Source organism: Gavia stellata, chromosome 28 (assembly GCF_030936135.1).
Source record: "Gavia stellata isolate bGavSte3 chromosome 28, bGavSte3.hap2, whole genome shotgun sequence".
Classification (NCBI taxonomy): domain Eukaryota; kingdom Metazoa; phylum Chordata; class Aves; order Gaviiformes; family Gaviidae; genus Gavia; species Gavia stellata.
Window position 1 is genome coordinate 6,845,446 of NC_082621.1, and position 17,642 is coordinate 6,863,087.

At 52.5% G+C, this 17,642-nt stretch overlaps 2 protein-coding genes and 1 gene segment (V, D, J or C); 1 reads left to right on the forward strand and 2 right to left on the reverse strand.

Moving 5' to 3' along the window:
- Positions 1–2,868: 2,868 nt before the first annotated feature.
- On the forward strand, positions 2,869–6,529 carry LOC132319400 (T cell receptor alpha variable 1-1-like). The segment is given in 5 exon segments: positions 2,869–2,878; positions 3,780–3,876; positions 3,959–4,186; positions 4,380–4,447; positions 6,454–6,529. Coding segments are annotated over 5 exon segments (479 nt in total).
- Positions 6,530–7,345: 816 nt separating this feature from the next.
- Positions 7,346–8,259, reverse strand: LOC132319401 (feather keratin Cos2-3-like). Its single transcript, XM_059830207.1, has 3 exons — positions 8,248–8,259; positions 8,030–8,128; positions 7,346–7,672 (listed from the first exon to the last, which is right to left on the reverse strand). Exons 1-3 carry the CDS (start codon positions 8,257–8,259, stop codon positions 7,346–7,348), a joined length of 438 nt encoding a protein of 145 aa, XP_059686190.1.
- Positions 8,260–14,541: 6,282 nt separating this feature from the next.
- LOC132319402 (feather keratin Cos2-3-like) lies at positions 14,542–16,523 on the reverse strand. Its single transcript, XM_059830208.1, has 3 exons — positions 16,462–16,523; positions 15,249–15,321; positions 14,542–14,868 (listed from the first exon to the last, which is right to left on the reverse strand). The coding sequence occupies exons 1-3, from the start codon at positions 16,521–16,523 to the stop codon at positions 14,542–14,544; spliced, it is 462 nt and encodes a 153-aa protein (XP_059686191.1).
- Between the last annotated feature and the right edge of the window lie 1,119 nt (positions 16,524–17,642).

Below are 17,642 nucleotides of genomic sequence, written 5' to 3' on the forward strand. Positions count from 1 at the left end.
GAAGTAGTTCAATCAACTCTGTTCTCATTGCAGGAAAGAGAGAAAGTGTTTCTGAGTCCAAGCTGCAGTGTCTTGTTTGGACATTCAGCCTGTTGTCATGCAAAGGGTGCATATGAGAGACAAAGTCAAAGCTAGAGACAATCCCTATTGCTGCAGCTCCAGGGGTTCCCCACTTTAGAAGTCAAAATAATCCCAAAGCCTGATAAGATCAAGCCCATCCCTGGTGATCGCCATAGGGTGTTTGTGGAGGTCTGGGACCAGTTCCAGCTTCAATGCAGGGAGAAGTTCTGCCCTGACATGCTCACATAACAGCAAAGGGCTGTGTGTCTGGGGTGAGCCAGATGGCCTGCAGCTGCAAATGCTGAGGCTGGGACACCTCTGGTCAGGAAGGTGGCCTGATGAAGTTGCCTTCAGATGTATACCCTCTCTTCAAAAGGCAAACTAATATTAATTAGAAGGTGGCATTGGGAGGAGATTTCAAACTTCCTGAGCCAAGCCCTCATGTATCCTCACCTGCTTTTCCCACTCGAGCTGTATCCAGAGCTACAGGAGTTTTGGCAGGAGGGAGTGCCCAGCACTGCACAGGCACCAGGAGAACAGGCCTTCTGTCCTGAGAGTCTCCCAGCAGGGCTGGAATATTCCAAGGGTCCTCACCTGGCCTGGCAGGCTGTTATTCAGGTCCCCCCAACTGTGACCTGCCTCCCTTGGAAGGAGTCCAGCTCCTAGCTGTGCTCTGCAAGTGCAGCATCAGGAAGCAAGGTGCCAGCCGGATGTTTGTTGGAAATCTCAGAAAGCAGCTGCAGCATTGCTTAGGCTAAACCAGCTGCTGCCATTGTTATTCACAGGGCAGCCATAATACATGTGTTCCATGCATTTAAAAAGCGTGCCTGTGTCAGGATTTTCCATCACTGGCTGGTGAGCTTGGCAGTTGCTGCTCTGATGGCCTGTTACTCCTTGTCCTGTCACTACAGGCCCTGGCAAAATGTCTTTCTCCATCTTTGTCATAAGCCCCTTTAATATATTGAAAGACCACAATGAGGTCTCCCTGGAGCCTTCTCTTCAGCCTCTCTGGCTGAACATCCCCAACTCTCTCAGCCTTTCTTCATAAGACAGGTGTTCCAGGCCTCGGATCATTTTCATGGCCCTCCCCTGGAGGTCCTGCTCTGAGAGGTCCATCTCTTTCTTTACTGGGGACCCCTGAGCTGGATGCAGTACTCCAGGTGAGGTGTCCCCAGAGGAGAGTAGACCCACTGGCTACACTTCTTTTGATGCAGCTCAGGGCTCAGTTGGCTTTCCAGGCTGCAAGCACACATTTCTGGCTCATGTCCCATTTTTCAACCACCAGTATCCCCAAGTCCTTCTCTGCAGGGCTGTTCTCAATCAATTCATCCCTCAAGCTGTATTGATACTGGAGTTTGCCCCAACCCAGGTGCAGGAGCTTGCACTTGGTCTTGTTGGACTTCCTGAGGTTCATATGGGTCCACTCCCCCAGCCTGTCAAGGTCCCTCTGGAGGGCATCCCTTCCCTCAAGAGTACCAGCTGTGCCTCTCAGCTTGGTGTCATCTGCAAACGGGCCCCGGGACAGTTCCCCTGCTGTCAGGCATTGTAATCAGTATCAGCACTGGCATCGACATCAAGCACTGGCATCGGAATCTGCATCAGGATTCTTCCAAGCTTCTCCATCATTTCCTCCCAGAGCATCTCTTCCAGTACTTGGAAGCCATCCTGCAGAGTCAGGAGTTTGAGCTCAACACACACATGAGACAATGACGTAGACACGACTGAAACCTTCCAACTTTATCCATAGGTAGTCAGAAAGAGAATTTCTATGTTACCTGAAAGGGCTTGAAGGTCTGAGGTTTGCTGAAGCTGAAAGCCGTCCCCTGACAGGAGAGTTTTCTGTCCAGCTGGTCTCCAGGGAAGCCTGGATGGCTTTAGTAGCTCACTCAGCAGTTCAAAGTCCATATTCTCAGCCTTCAGAAGCAGAGAGGGAAACGTGGATTCTGCAAGAGCAGCAGCCCTTGTCTTTGAACTGGCAAAGGATCCCTTCTCCAGGCATTCCTTGGATGGGCTTCCAACTGGCCAGGCAGCACGTTTGCCTCAGTGGTGGTGTCCTCCTTGCTCCCAGGGCAGCAGAAGCAGCCAGGGCTTCTCCATGTGGGTACCTGAAGGGATGGAAGAAACCTGTCTGTAAAGCAGAAGGCAACATCATGCTGTGGGCTGTGCTTAGGCTGGGTCTGTGTGTCCCCAGCCTGTGTGCCAGTGAGGAAAGCTGTTGAGACACATATGGGTGTGACTTTTTCAGCCAAGTCCAGGCTCAGGGACTGAGTGGATACTCAGCCGAAGTAGCCGACCTGCTTGTCTTGCTCCTGTGCTTCCCTCAGCATCCACTGATGGTCATTGTTGGAGAGAACGGCTCTTGGCAGGAGACGTGATGCTCCTGTGATTTATTTCCTGGTCAAATTAACCCAAGGAGGGAAAATGCCTTTCTTGCCTTGCACCTAGCAGTTGGCTGAACCTTGAGCCTGCAATAGCAGACTGTGCAGATAAATGGATCAGCCTTTGGTAGCTGATAGAAAGTGAGAGGGAGAACGAGCCCAGTGAGAAAGCTGATGATGTGATAGATGGATATGGAGGCAGACAAAATTGAAATACCTTTCTGGCTTTACACATCACGTGCAGAAGGAGTTTGTGCTGCAGTTCCCACCAGAAGTGACCATCCAGGTAGGGCACAACAAAAGAGGATTTTTCTCCAAAGGCCTGAGTCAAGAGCAAATGGTTCCTCTGGAGACAGGCACCTTTCAGCTTCTTGATGTAGCTTGGACCATGCTGTAGGCACCTGGGAAGGCAGGCGATGCCTGGTGACAAATGGCTGAAGGTGAGTCAGCAGCGTGGCCTTGTGGCAAAGCAGACCTAGTGCCTTCTGAGATGTTTTAGCAAAAGTGTAGCCAGCACGCCCAGGGAAGTGCTCCTTCTCCTCTCTTTGGCACTCCTGAGAGCATGCCTGGGGTCCTGTGTTCAGTTTGGGGCTCCTTGGTATGCAGGAAAGGCACTGATATGTGCGAGTGAGTCTAGCGGACACCCCCAAGGCACTCAGGAGGCTTGAGGACATGACACACTCAGAGCCTGAGGGAACATGCCCTTAGTAAAAGAAGGGTCAAGGGAGACCTTATGGGTGTCTACAACTGCGTGCTCCGAGGATGTGGAAAAGATGGATACAGGCTCTTCACAAATTGCACCGTAGTAGGATGAGAGGCAACATAGACAATTTGGAACCTGGGAAATTCTATTTAGATATAGGAATCTCTTTTTACTTTTCACTTTTTTTTGACCCTGAAACTTCACAAGTACTGGAATGCACTGTCCCCATATGTTGAGCAGGCGCTGGCCTTGGAAATTTTCAAGACTTGATGATCACATCCCTGACAAGCCTGATCTAATGAGACCTGCTCTTGACCATTATGTATGTGAGAGCTGCAGACTTGGGATATGCTGACAGGAGCTTGGGGCTAGAAAGCATGCAGGAGCCAGGAGAGGCCAACCCAGCTAAGGGCTTGAGGATGGAGAGAGAGAAGACACAGGTATCAAGGAAAGAGAGACTCCCAAGATGATGCGCAGCAGGACGGGTCAGAGATTGGTCCCCAGGTGCAAGCCTATTCATGGGGCTCTTGTGGCAGAGCGAGGTACAGGGAGCCTTCTCCTCCAACACTTTTCATCCCCTCTTGTTTTGCATCTCAGAGCCTTTCCCTGCTCAGTCGCTGACTCTTGCTTTCTTCCAGGCACCATGGGACAGACCACCATCACCCAGCAAGAAGGCCAAGTCACGGTAGAGGAGAAAGACACCTTCCAAACAACCTGCACATACCAGACCTCCAGGTTTCATGCCGTCTTGTAGTATCAGCAGAAGTAAAGACAGGCCCCACACCTTCCAAAGATGCTGCACATACCAGACCTCCAGCTTTCATGCCGTCTTGTAGTATCAGCAGAAGTAAAGACAGGCCCCACAGCTGGTATCATATCACGCAGCATCTGAGCGGAGTGGCCGTCTCACCACATTGCTGAACACCACAGGGAATCACAGCTTCCTGCACTGGAGGAAGTCAAGGTCTCTGACAGTGCCTTGTACCTCTGTGCTGTGCCAGACAGCCTGGTGCAGGGAGCTTCCTGGGCTGTGCAACAGCCCAGGGTAGGGAGGGCATCTCTGTGCAAGGCTGATCTTGGGGAAGAGGCCCTCAGCTCTTCCCTGGGTTTTGTGGTTATTCTGCCCAATGGCTCTGGTGTGGCAATAGGCAATGCAGTAGGTTGGTGCCATTTGTGCAATGGTTCCTTGCTGCTGCTCTTTGCTTTCTGGTTTTTCCTGCCGCACATTGCTTCTTCAGGGTTTCCTGCAGGCCTGTCTCTTCGAGTACCTGCTCCAGGATGTGTCCCTCAGAGGTCACAGTTCAAAGTAAGATGAGAAACATAACTAACATGCCATCTGGCAATACTCCTTCCTGGAATCACATGATGACAGCAATTTTGGAAAATACTCAGAACTACTCTGTGACCCCTCCAGTGGGTGCATGGCCATGTGCTGAGATCTGGAGGACCTGTCCTCCTCAGTGCACTCTGCTGGTCCTTGGAGCCCTCCTCATGTCCTACCTCATGGACTTTTCTCGACCCTGCCTCATTTCCTCTGCAGTGGGACCAGGCTGTACAAGTCTATCCAAGATCTTAATGGGGGAGCAGACCACGAGGCAGAGGTGGGCAACAGGCCCTGCCAGGAGAAGAGCTGGCCTTGGGGAAAGCTGCTTCATGCCTGGGGGAAGGCCAGGCACCACAGAGCAGCCGTTGGGGCATCGGCACTGGCTGCTGTCCTTTGGGTGTCCTGTCTGATGGGAACTGGGAGTGTGTGAGGGCCCTGGTGCGTGGTCTGGCCAGGCTGAATTCAACATCAGCCTGTGAGTCACCTTAGCCCTGCACAGCTGTGTAACTGCTGGGCTGTGCAGGGAACTGTTTTGGGGGGTGGAGGTTGTACAGGTGACCTGCTGTATTGGGTTTGCGTGGCAGCGCTTTGGTAGCAGGGGGGGCTACAGGGGTGGCTTCTGCGAGAAGCTGCTAGAAGCTTCTCCTATGTCTGATAGAGCCAATGCCAGCCGACTCCAAGACGGATCTGCCACTGGCTAAGGCTGAGCTAATCAGCAACAGTGGTAGCGCCTCTGTGATAACATATTTAAGAAGGGCTGAAAAACCAGGAAGAGGCAGCCGGAGAAGAGAGGAGTGAGAATATGTGAGAGAAACAACTCTGCAGACACCAAGGTCAGTGAAGAAGGAGGGGGAGGAGAGGCTCCAGGCGCCGGAGCAGAGATTCCCCTGCAGCCCGTGGTGAAGACCATGGTGAAGCAGGTTGTCCCCCTGCAGCCCATGGAGGTCCACGGTGGAGCAGATATCCACCTGCAGCCCGTGGAGGACCCCACGCTGGAGCAGGTGGATGCCCGAAGGAGGCTGTGATCCTGTGGGAAGCCCATGCTGGAGCAGGCTCCTGGCAGGACCTGTGGAGCCGTGGAGAGAGGAGCCCACGCTGGAGCAGGTTTGCTGGCAGGACTTGCGATCCCGCGGGGGACCCACGCTGGAGCAGTCTGTTCCTGAAGGACTGCACCCCGTGGAACGGACCCATGCTGGAGCAGTTCGTGAAGAACTGCAGCCCGTGGGAAGAACCCACGTTGGAGAAGTTCGTGGAGGACTGTCTCCTGTGGGAGGGACCCCACGCTGGAGCAGGGGAAGAGTGTGAGGAGGAAGGAGCGGCAGAAACAACGTGTGATGAACTGACCGCAACCCCCATTCCCCATCCCCCTGCGCCGCTCAGAGGGGGAAGAGGTTCCAGAGTGAAGTTGAGCCCGGGAAGAAGGGAGGGGTGGGGGGAAGGTGTTGTTTTTTAAAGATTTGGTTTTACTTCTCATTATCCTACTCTGATTTTGATTGGTAATAAATTAAACTAATTTCCCCAAGTCAAGTCTGTTTTGCCCATGATGGTAATTGGTGAGTGATCTCCCTATGTCCTTATCTCGACCTACGAGCCTTTTCTTCATATTTTCTCTCTCCTGTCCAGCTGAGGAAGGGGAGTGAGTGAGCAGCTGTGTGGTGATTAGTCCGGCTGGGCTTAAACCACGACACCTGCCCTTGCTACCCTTGCCGTTGGGTGCAGGCCATGCCCCCTCATTCTGGGGATGAGTAGGAGGATGAGGGGGAGAAGGTCTGGGGCTGTTTTGAAGGCTTTTCCTCACATCACTCCCACCTGGGCATCCTGTGGAGTACTGTGTCAGGACGAGGCCAAGAAACCCTTTTGCCTCTGCCCAGTTTCTACCTCCTGGCTCAGCAGGTGCCTTTGAAACACTCATGGCCAGGTGACAGACTCATGGCTGGCTGCTCCTCACATGTCCCTGTGCTCTGATTCCTCCCAACCCTCTCTCCCAGGTGCACCTCCAGCCTCAAGACATGTCCTGCTATGACCAGTGCCTGCCATGCCTGCCATGCCAGCCCTGTGGCCTGACCCCGCTGGCTAACAGCTGCAATGAGCCCTGTGCCAGGCAATGCCATAATTCCACTGTTGGCATCGAGCTCCCTCCCATGGTGGTGACCCTTCCTGGCCCCATGCTCAGCTCCTTCCCATGCAAGACCATTCCATCCAACTTCTGATGGAGCCTCTTTTCCCAGAACAGGGCTGTCCAAAGCACGAGGAAGTCCCTTCAGCACAAGCTTGTGAGCTGCTGACCTCTCAGAGCCTCCAACATCACTTGGCTCCTCTCTAGGGGACAGCAGTGGTCACGCTTCCCTTCTGCAGGACATGCTCTGAGGCCCAGGGTTCACCTGCACTCCCACCTTACGCCCCACCACCCATGGCAATGCCTTTCTTTGTTGACAATATGAGACAATGTCCACCAAGGAAAGGATTATGTGGAGGCAGAAGCTGGGATGCAGAAAACTTTAATGACTCTGAGGTGGGAAACGAGTTCACCTGTAGAGGAGGCGGCCAGTGCAGGGAGAGCACCAGCAGCTGCAGAAAGTCTGCCCATCACCCATGGTGCAGATCCCACTGGGCATCCAGCTGCCTGCCCCATGGAGGGAGGGGGCCAGCAGATGCCTCAGGTTGGCTCTGGGGTTCTTAGGGCAAGAAAGAGATGGGATAAAGTGGAAGGCAAGGTAGTTAGACTTTGGCCATGTTTTCAGAGAGCCTCAGCAGCCCTCCTTTGAAAGGGCAGCACTGAATGCTCAGCTTCTCTGAAATCCATGGCCAGCAGCTCTGTCCTCAGTCCAGTATTAGCTTCTAGATTCCTGGGGATCCTTGTCTGGGCTGCCACCAGTGGCTTTAGCAGGGGGGACACCTTCTGCCACAGTAGCGGCTGGAAATGCCAGAGAGGTCACAGCAGCCAGAGGTGATGGGCACTCCATCACAGCTGAGGATGCTGCCAACAGCAGCGGAGGTGGAGGATCCTACAATGGTGTTCTGTGGAAAGGAGCTGAGGATGGGGCCAGGCAGGGCCACCACCACGGGAGGGGGTTCAATGACGACAGTGGAGTTCTGGCACTGCCTGACACAGGGCTCATTGCAGCTGTTGGCCAGTGGGGTCGGGCCACAGGGCCGGCATGGCAGGCACTGGTCGTAGCAGGACATGTCTTGAGGCTGGAGGTGCACCTGGGAGAGAGGGTTGGGAGGAATCACAGCACAGGGACATGTGAGCAGCAGCCCACCACAAGTCTGTCACCTGGCCATTAGTGTTAGAAAGGCACCTGCTGAGCCAGGAGGTAGAACCTGGGCAGAGAGGCAAAAGGGTTTCTTGGCCTCATCCTGACACACTACTGCAAAGTGTTGCCAGGCTCAACGAGGCTGCTGATTACCTCTTTAAAGAAAGCCCCCTCAGCCAAGTTCCGGACACTCTCTGAGTCAGGTTTTCACCCTTCTTCCCCCTCTCAAGCACTACCACGACCCAGCATAGGATGGAGGAACACACAAAAGCAGAAAAAGGGCATGGGGAGAGGGCTTCATACTCACCTGGTTCCCAAGGAGGAGGTGAGAGAAGTGAATGAGGCAGCGAGGAGTTGGGCTGGCTTTTATGATGACCCTGAACTGCCCCAGGCCCAGAGGTAGCTTCTATGGAAGTGGCAATTTTCTAAGGTGCTCATGATGAACGGAAAACATCCCAGCTAATGACATGTGCTGAGTGGTTGTTTTCCCGATGCCACCTTTTCATTTCCTGGCTTATGCCATACCCATTCCTTCATGGAGGCTTCTTCTGAGTGCTGGGATTGAGAGGCCCCAGGATTTCTGGGGCAGGAATGTGTCAGTGCAGCAGAAGCCTCAGCTCAAGTGCCGGATGGGTGCAGTACAGGCAAGGGGTGTTGACCTCGGGCAAACTGGTGGGTTGCCTGCGGCCATGTTGACAGGAAGGAGCCCTGCAATCCTTGCATGGTCACCCAAAGGCTTCTTTCTCTGAGGACACGCCGTGTCCTTCTCTTTCGCTCCCTCCCAACACGGTCACTCCATCGATTACTTGTAGGGTGCAGGTGGACTGCACTGCTGGGTTTCATAGACTCCTCATCTTTTACTCATGAAACTAAGCAACCGTCCCCAAACTTCGGGTATTGAGGACTGCAAAGGCTATTTTCCCCCATTTTTCAACACTGCTGAAAATCAAAGTTTATGTCAGCCCTCTTCTACCACTGGGAAATTATGGGGTGGACAGCATGATGCCTGAAGAGAAAAATCACTTCTTGGCATGGTACACAGATAATCAGGGGAAGACTTTTGCCTTGCAAAACACCTGAGTTACCATTGCTTACAAGATGTAAAAATTTTGAGGGAGGTCTCCAGTTTGCTTAAGTGTTGCCAACCTGATCCTCTCCCTGCAAGAGTACATCTCCCTTGCTCTAGACTTCCTCCCTGGTTTCAAGGACCTGGGTTTCCTAAAGATTGATCTTGCTCTTCTAGACTGAGGCAAAGGCAGCATTCAGTGCCTCACCCTTTCCATGTCCTGTGTTGTCAGGCTGTGCAGCAGCAGAGAAGGCCCAATCATTCAGCTGTGGGACCACATTTCCCCCAGCCTTCCTTTTGTTACCTGTGTCCTTGCAGAAGCCCTTCTTGTTGCCTTTGACATCCATTGCCAGATTCAGTTCCAGTGGCGCTTTGGCTTTCCTAACCTCATCCCTGCATGCTTAGAGAGTGTCTCTGTACTCCACTTCACCCGTCCGTGCTTCCACCTCTTGTACGCTTCCTTCGTGTGTTTTGGTTTTGCCAGGATCTCCTTGTTCATCCATGCAGGCCTCCTGGCATGCTTGCCTGACTTTCTGCTCATTGGGATGGACTGCTCTTGAGCTTGGAGGAGGTGGCCCTTGGATATTAAACAGCTTTCCTGGGCCCCTCTGGCCTCTAGGGCCATATCTCAGGGCACTCTTCCAAGCAGCCATTTAAAGAGAAGGAAGTGTGCTCTCCTACAGTCCAGGGTTGTGAGCTTGTAGTTAGCCTCCTTGCTCTTCTCAGGATCCTGAACTCCACCATTTCGTGGTCACTGCAGCCCAGGCTGCCTTTGATCTGCACATCACCAACAAGCTCTTCCTGCTTGGTGCATATGAGGTCCAGTAGAAGACCTGTTCACATCAGATCCTCTATCACTCGGGTGATGAAGTTGTCATCCATGCACTCCAGGAACCTCCTGGCTTGCTTATGTCCTGCAGTGTTGTCCCTCCAGCAGATATTGGGGTGGTTGATGTTCCCCATGAGGACCAAGTCCTGTGAATGTGAGGCTGCTCCTATCTGCCTCTAGAAGGCCTCATCCGCTGGTTCTTCCTGGTCAGGTGGCCTGTAGCAGACACCCACTACAATGTCACCATTACCTTTCTTCTCTGTAATGCTTACACAAAAGCTCTCCGTTGGTACATCACCCATCCCCAGGCAGAGCTCCGTGCAATTCAACTGCTCCCTCACAGAAGGGGAAGTCCCACTCCTCGTCTTCCCAGCCTGTCCTTCAAAAAGGGCCTGTATCCCTCCATTGCAACACTCCGGACACGGGAGCCATCCCACCCTGTCTCCGTGACCCCAACGTGACTGTAGCCCTGCAACGGCACACAGATCTCTAACTCCTCGTCTTTATTCCCCATACTGCGTGCATTAGTGTACAGGCACTTGACTGAGGCACCCCAGCGTGTTGACTTCCTAGAAAGGGTTTTGGGGACTTCTCCACAGTGAGGCCTTGTAGGCACTTCCCTGCTTACACGCAACTGCTAGAGGTGACCCCACTTCAGCCCTGTTTTCTTGTTCTGGTGATCCCTTCCTGGCACATCACCCCAGGCCCTTTGCTCATCAACTGTGTCCATCACTTCCTCACAGGGCTGCAGGTTACTCTCCCGTCATTCCTTATTGGAAGCCCTCCTTACCAGGTCAGCCATACTACTGACAAAGGTAACTTTGCCCCACCCGGTGAGGTGGATCCCACCTCTCCTGAGCAGTCACTGATTGGCAAACAGTCCCATGGTTGTAGGACCTAAACCCCTGTCGCCAGCTCCACTTCCACAGCCAATTGTTGACCTGCATTATCAGTGTCCTCCTTCTCACACCCTTTCCCCTCACCACCACTGCTGAGGACAACAGCCCCTGGGGCCCCATGCCCTTGACTACCCTCCTGCAGAGCTCTGTAATCACTTTTGGTATTGTCCAGGTTTCCCCTGGCAGTATCATTTGTGCCCACAAGGAATAACTGTGGGGGGTAGTAGTCAGAGAGAAAAGTGAGCTTTAGCAGTCCCTCCACAACATCTGGGATCCAGGCCCATGGCAGGCAGCAAACCTCTCTAGATGATAGGCCAGGTTGGCAGATCGGTACCTCTGTCCCCTGCAGCAGAGAGTCACGCACAAGGATCACTCAATGCTTCTTCCTGGTGGCCGTGCGTGGTTTAGGGTCAGGTGGGCCACATCCTTTTCTTCAAGGCACATCTGGTTCCTCTTTAACTTTGAGGGCAGTGAACCTGTTTTGGAGTAGTAAGCCCTTAGGTGGGGCAGGAGCCTTCCGCTTGGTGCCAGTAGTCACCAGCTTCCATCCTGGGATTGTCCCTGGGAATCTGCCTTGGATGGCTTGGGAATCCACGAGTGGTGTTCAGTTTTGAAGAACCACCTTCTAAAAGCACAGGAGCAGGCATTCCATTGTGTCTCAAGTTAAGCAAGTGGGGCAGATAACCGGTGTGGCTGAACAGGAAACTCCTCTTGGAACTCAAGAGGAAAAAGAAATTGTACGGTCTCTGGAAGGAAGGTCAGGCTTCGCAGGAAGATTACAGAGCTGTCGTTTGCATATGCAGGGAGATGACAGGAAAGGCCAAAGCTCAATTAGAGTTGAAATCGGCCAGTATTGTGTCAGACAACAAGAAAGGCTTTTTGAAGAGTGTTAATAGCAAGAGGAGGTCTAAAGAAAACATTGGACTGATACTTGACGAAGATGGTCACCTGACTAATAGGGATGAAGAAATAGCGGAGGCATTCAGTGCTTTTTTTGCCTCATTCTTTAATAATACTGGCAGACCTTGGGCTGCCCAGTATCAGTTGTATCAGCTGAATGTTCATAAGTCCATGGGGCCAGATGGGGTTCATGCCCGAGTACTGCATCAGCTGGCGGATGTTACAGCAGGACCCCTCTCGATCATCTGCCAAAGGTCTATGGAGTCTGGGAGGTCCCTGCTGACTGGAAGCTAGCCAATGTTATTCCAGTTTACAAGAAGGGCATGAGGGAAGACCCAGGAAGCTACAGACCAGTTAGTCTCACCTCAGTTCCTGCAAAAATTATGGAGAAGATCATACTGGGTGCTACTGAAAGGCATTTAAAGAACAATGCAATCGTCAGGCACAGACAACATGATCTCACAAAGGGAAAGTGCTGTTGAACTAATTTGATAGCCTTCTATGATAAGGTCACCCACCTAGTGGATGAAGGGAAGGTGGTGGATCTAGGTTTTCTGGATTTTAGTCAGGCTTTTGATAGTGTCCCTCACAGCATCCTTCTGGACAAGTTGTCCAACTGTTGGATGAGCAGGTACACGGTGCGCTGGGTGAAGAACTGGCTAAAGGGCAGGGCTCAAAGGGTTGTAGTAAATGAGGCTACTTCTGGCTGGTGACCGGTCAACAGCTGTGTTCCTCAGGGCTCAATTCTAGGGCCAGGTCTGTTCAATAATTTTATCACTGATCTGGAAGCAGGAGTTGAAGGCACCATGAGCAATTTTGCTGATGATACCAGAGTGGGAGGTGCTGCTGAGTCTGTTGAGGGACAAGAGGCCTTGCAGAGGGATCTAGATAGTTTGGAACACCGGGCAATCATCAATGGCATGAAATGTAATAAGACCAAATGACAGATATTGCATGTTGGATGGACTAACACCGGACACAAGTATAACCTGGGAGAGGAGTGGCTGGAGAGCAGCCCTGCAGAAAGGGATCTGTGGGTGCTAGTTGACAGTAGGCTCAATAGGAGTCAGCAGGGTGTCCTGGCACCCAAGAGGGCGAACCGCATCCTGGGGTGTGTCAAGAACAGTATAAGCACCAGTCAAGAGCGGTGATTATCCTGCTGTATTTAGTGCTGGTGTGGCCTCATCTTGAATACTGTGTGCAGTGCTGGGCCTCACAATTTAATAAGAACGTGAAGGTACTTGAATGCATCCAGAGGAGGGCACCAAAGCTGGTGAGAGGGCTGGAAGGTATGTCCTATAAGGAGCAGCTAAGGACACTGGGTTTGTCTAGTTTGGCAAAAGGAGGATGAGGGGCAACCTCATTGCTCTCTACAGCTTCCTAAGGAGGGGAAGTGGAGCACGAGGTGCCGATCACTACTCCCTGGTATCCAGTGACCGGACACATGGGAATGGTTCAAAGCTGCATCATGGGAGGTTCAAATTTGACATTAGGAAGCACTTCTTTACCAAGAGAGTGGTCAAACACTGGAACAGGCTTCCTAGAGAGGTGGTCGTTGTCCCATGGCTGTCAGTGTTTAAGAGGCATTTGGACAAAGCCCTTAATAACTTGCTTTAACTTTTGGTCAGCCCTGAAGTGGTCAGGCGATTGGGCTAGATGACCATTGTAGGTCCCTTGCAACTGAAATATTCTTTTCTCTTCCTTCCCTTCCCCTTGCCCACAGGTTGCACTTACCTTAATGTTATGGGGAGACACTGCCAGGTTCTCCACTGCATTTGGGGTCTGGGGCTCATCAAGCTGCTGTGTCTCAGGGAAAATCCTACCTCCCTTTCACCTGCTCTGATGCTGTGCAGCTGGCTCACTTGCAACTGCTTGCTGACTGACAAATGCCAGCTGCTTGCTGTCTGTTATGCCTGAGAATATTCTGTGGTGTTAGAGTTGCTGGCAACCGCTGTATCAGGAAGTGCTCTGGAAATACCCGTTTAGCAAATTTGTGGAGGACTTAAGTTTTGCTCTTCTGCTTGGCTTTTGGTAAAGCAGAGGTGGACTATGTGGAAAAAATGTACCTGGTGCCTGCAAATCAGCTGGAGCGGGTACAGATGCTGTGCTGAAGGGTGATAGGGCTGCATGGGGAAAGGGTCCCTGCTGCCTATGCCCAGGCATGCAGACCATGGCCCCGAAATCGGGTGATGGAGGGGAGGGGCAGGTGGAGTAGGGACTGTGGGCCATCCCCAAAACGATTCACCCATTCTCAAATCCAGCCATCCTTTGGCAACATACTCTCGCATATTCTCACATCATATTCACAGTTCCAGCCAAAGCAAGACCACCACTCTTCCCCAAGGGCTTGTGGGATTGCTGACCTCCCTGGGGCCTCCCACATGCTCACAGTTCCTCTCTGGAAGACAGCAGTTGTCAGGATTCCTGTTCATATGATGTGCTCCAGGGCCAGGGGGCTATTTCTGAGCAGAGACGCAGCAAGGCAAGGACTAATGGCCATTGGCTGTGGAGTAACTAGGGATGTCTTCCTCAGCTTCAAGAGGCAGCGCCTGAAAGAGGACTTGCTGCAGTTTGTCCCACCCTCCAATGTCACTAGGAGTGATGAAGGGTCCTCCTGTGCCCCCAACTAATGCCCTTCCAAAGCAAGGTCTTTCTCCCTCAGCAGTCAGTGCGCAGATGGAAAGACCACCTAAGGGACACAGGCAGGGTTGCAGCAATTTTTTAATGAGTCAAAAGAGGGAAATGAAGTCACCAAAAGTGAAGGTCCCCAGTGCAGGCAGGAGGAGGAGCAGCCAAGACTCTGTTCCCCTTTTCCTGTTGACCTGCCTCACAGAAGGAGACAGGCTAGCAGGTGACTCCAGGCTGGTTTCTGGGGTCCTCACAGCAAGCTCTGAGGGGAGCACAAGAATACAAAGAAAAGAGAGAAAAAGGGTGATTGGAAGACAGGAAAGTTAGACATTGGCCATGTTTTCAGAAGGCCCAGGCTGGCCCCTTCCAGTCTGCCCTTGCAGGACAAGCCAGAGATGGTCAGCTGCTCCTAATATAATGGCACAGAGTTTGATCCTGTGTCAAGCAGCATTTTCTGAGTTCCTGGGGGTCCTTATCTGAGGCCGTTGCCAGCATCTTTAGCAGGGGTGGTACCTTCTGCTGCAGTAGCGGCTAGTGATGCAGGAGAGGTCACAGCAGCCAGAGGTGATGGGCACTCCGTCACAGCTGAGGATGCTGCCAACAGCAGCGGAGGTGGAGGATCCCACAACGGTGTTCTGCGGGAAGGAGCTGAGGATGGGACCAGGCAGGGTCACCACCACGGGAGAGGGCTGGATGACGACGGTGGAGTTCTGGCACTGCCTGACACAGGGCTCATTGCAGCTGTTGGCCAGTGGGGTTGGGCCACAGGGCTGGCAGGGCCGGCACTGGTCGTAGCAGGACATGTCTTGGGGCCTGAGGTGCACCTGGGAGAGAGGGCAGGGAGGAAGGAAAACATGGGCGTGCATGAGGAGCAGCCTGTCACCACACCATGAGGGAACCAAAGAATGTGCAGGCCGGGAGGTGGAGGCTGTGCAGAGACGTATGAGGGCTTCTTGGCCTTGTCATACCAGGGCCCCAAAAGGTCTACTAGCTCCTATGTAGCTACTGCCTAGCCCCTGAGTCCAGAAGCCACCTCAGTACAGTCCCAGCTTCTTTCCATGTCTAACCTTCTCCCCACTTCCCTCTCCCATGACAAGCAGCCCCAAGATCTGGCATAGAACAAACCTGTAATCAGCTGAGAGGTCCACTGAAGTGAGACCTTCTTTTAGAGACAGCAGAGAAGTAGATGGGGCTTCAGACTCACCTGACTCCCAAGGAGAAGGAGGCAAGAGAAGTGGATGAGAGAGCAAGGAGCTGGGCTGGCTTTTATCATGGCCCTTTACTGCCCCAGGCTGCCAGAGGCATCCCTTGTGGAAGTGATTATTTTCTGATGAGCTCATCTCAAATGCAAAACATCCCAGCTAATGCTATGGGCTGAGTTTTGGCTTCCTGAATTGCTGTCTTCTCATTTCCTGCTTTATGCCAGGCACATTCACCGCTGAAGGCAGCTTTTCCGTGACAGGATGAGAGGCCCAAGCATTTCTGGAGCAAAACATGTCAGCGTGGGCACAGGTCTCGTCTCACATGCTGGAGGAGTCCAGTAAAGGACATTCAAGCTAGACTAAATGTCTGGCGTAGATGACTCACACAAACATACACATACACAAAAATCTAGACCTAGAGTTAATTGAGAAGCCTCAAGACACCTAAAGAGAGTCTGTCTACACTGACCAGGGCCACCATGCAGGTGTTGGACTTGACGGAGTTGTCTTCTGCATGTCCTTTGTCCAAGGGTTCAGCATGGCTGAGGGAAGACTTATCTGCGCTCGGAGAGAGCGGGAGATGCAGCTGATGACATGCCCAGCTTGAGCCCATTCACCCCCACAAAAGCCCTTTCCCTGCTCTCTGTCCATCCCTGAGTACCGTGGACATGGATATGGGCCTTAGCCATGGGATAGAGGTGTTTGTAGGCTCTGGTAGCACAGCCTGTGGGTTCACTTCTGATCACATTATGAAGCAAGTCATGCACACGTGACCAGGTATGCATGCCCTGCGGTGAGCTTATGCTAGCTGGGGAGTTCAGAGGCCAGCATTGGTCATTTGCAGGGTTGTGTCTCCAGAAAGATGATTCGTCCGATTTGCCGTGCACGTCTTGCTTTAGGATGGGCTAAGTCCCATGTGTGAGCTGATGTCCCTTCACTGACTGTGGGAGGAGCCTGTAGAGTCTGTCAGAGCAGGTCCAGAGGAAGGCCAGGAAAAAGCTTAGAGGGCTGGAACACCTCTCCTATGAAGAAAGGCTGAGAGAGGTGGGGTTGTCCAGCCTGGAGAGGAGAAGGCTCTGAGGAGGCCTTCTTGATGCCTTTCAATACTTCAAGGGGGCTTATAAGAAAGGCAGAGAAAGACGTTTTACCAGGGCCTGTAGTGGCAGGACAAGGGGCAATGGCTTTAAACTGAAAGTGGGTAGATTTAGGGTTGACATAAGGAAGAATGTTTTTCCGATGACGGTGGTGAGACACTGGAAGAGGTTGCCCATAGACATTGTGGATACCCCATCATGGGAAGTGTTCAAGGTCAGGTTAGATGGGTTTTTGAGAAACCTGATCTGGTTGTGAGAGATGTCCCTGCCCACAGCAGGGGGATTAGACTAGATGGTCTTTCAAGGACCCTTCCAACCCAAACAATTCTATGTGATTCTATGATTCTACGATTATGTGTATTTTGCTGAGAACAAAGATGGCTCTGTGAGGTCCTTCCCTCCAGCACAGTGAGTCTGGGCTGAAAGAACCTCTACACGAGGATGTCTTTGGAATCTGAGTTGGTCCCACAGGGCTGGAAGGACCTATCTGCTGAAGGGATCTTGATCCATTTCACTCACAACCCCTTAATTACCTATATTTACTAAGACTGAGATGCAAAGCATGGCACGGAAGTCAGAAGAGAATCCCTCTCCATCAAGAGCTCATTTGGGCAGTGTGCATGGCAGGAGGGGGGGTGTGGCAGCACTGGCAGCCTTGGCTTCTGTCCCCAGCGTGCCCTCTTGGAAGAGTGAGGACTGCTGCTCAGGAGTGGAAGCTGTTTGTCAAGGGGAGGAAAGTGTGTCTTTGTGAACGCCTGCTTAACTAGGGAGGAGGAGTTTAAAGTAGGGAGGGAGGGGGAGATCTACCATAGACTGAAGAGCAGGCTTGGCAAAAGGGTAGAAGAGGTATGCCTGGGGGACAGCATGGCAGGGGAGGCTCTCACACTTCCCCCATGGCACAGGTGGTGGTGTAGTTACAAGTGTGCTATGCACCTCCTGCTCAAGAACAGGAAGCAGATGCCGCCTTCTTCAGGCAGCTGGGGAAATCCTCACAGTCACAGGCCCTGGTACTCGTGGGTGACTTTGACCACCACAGTGTCTGCTGCAGGACCAAAATGGCTGGGCACAAGCAAACTGGGACATGCCTGGGGCATATGGAAGACAAATTTTTGATGCAGGCAATCCATGAACAGACTAGGAGAGAGGCTCTCTTGGACCTGCTACACACAGATGAGGAAGAACTATTGGATGATGTAAAGTTCAGGGGCAGCCTTGCCTGCCGTGACCAGGAGACTGCAGAGCTTAAGATCCTCAGAGGACTGACCAAGACAAACAGGATGACTACTGCCCCGGACTTCAGAA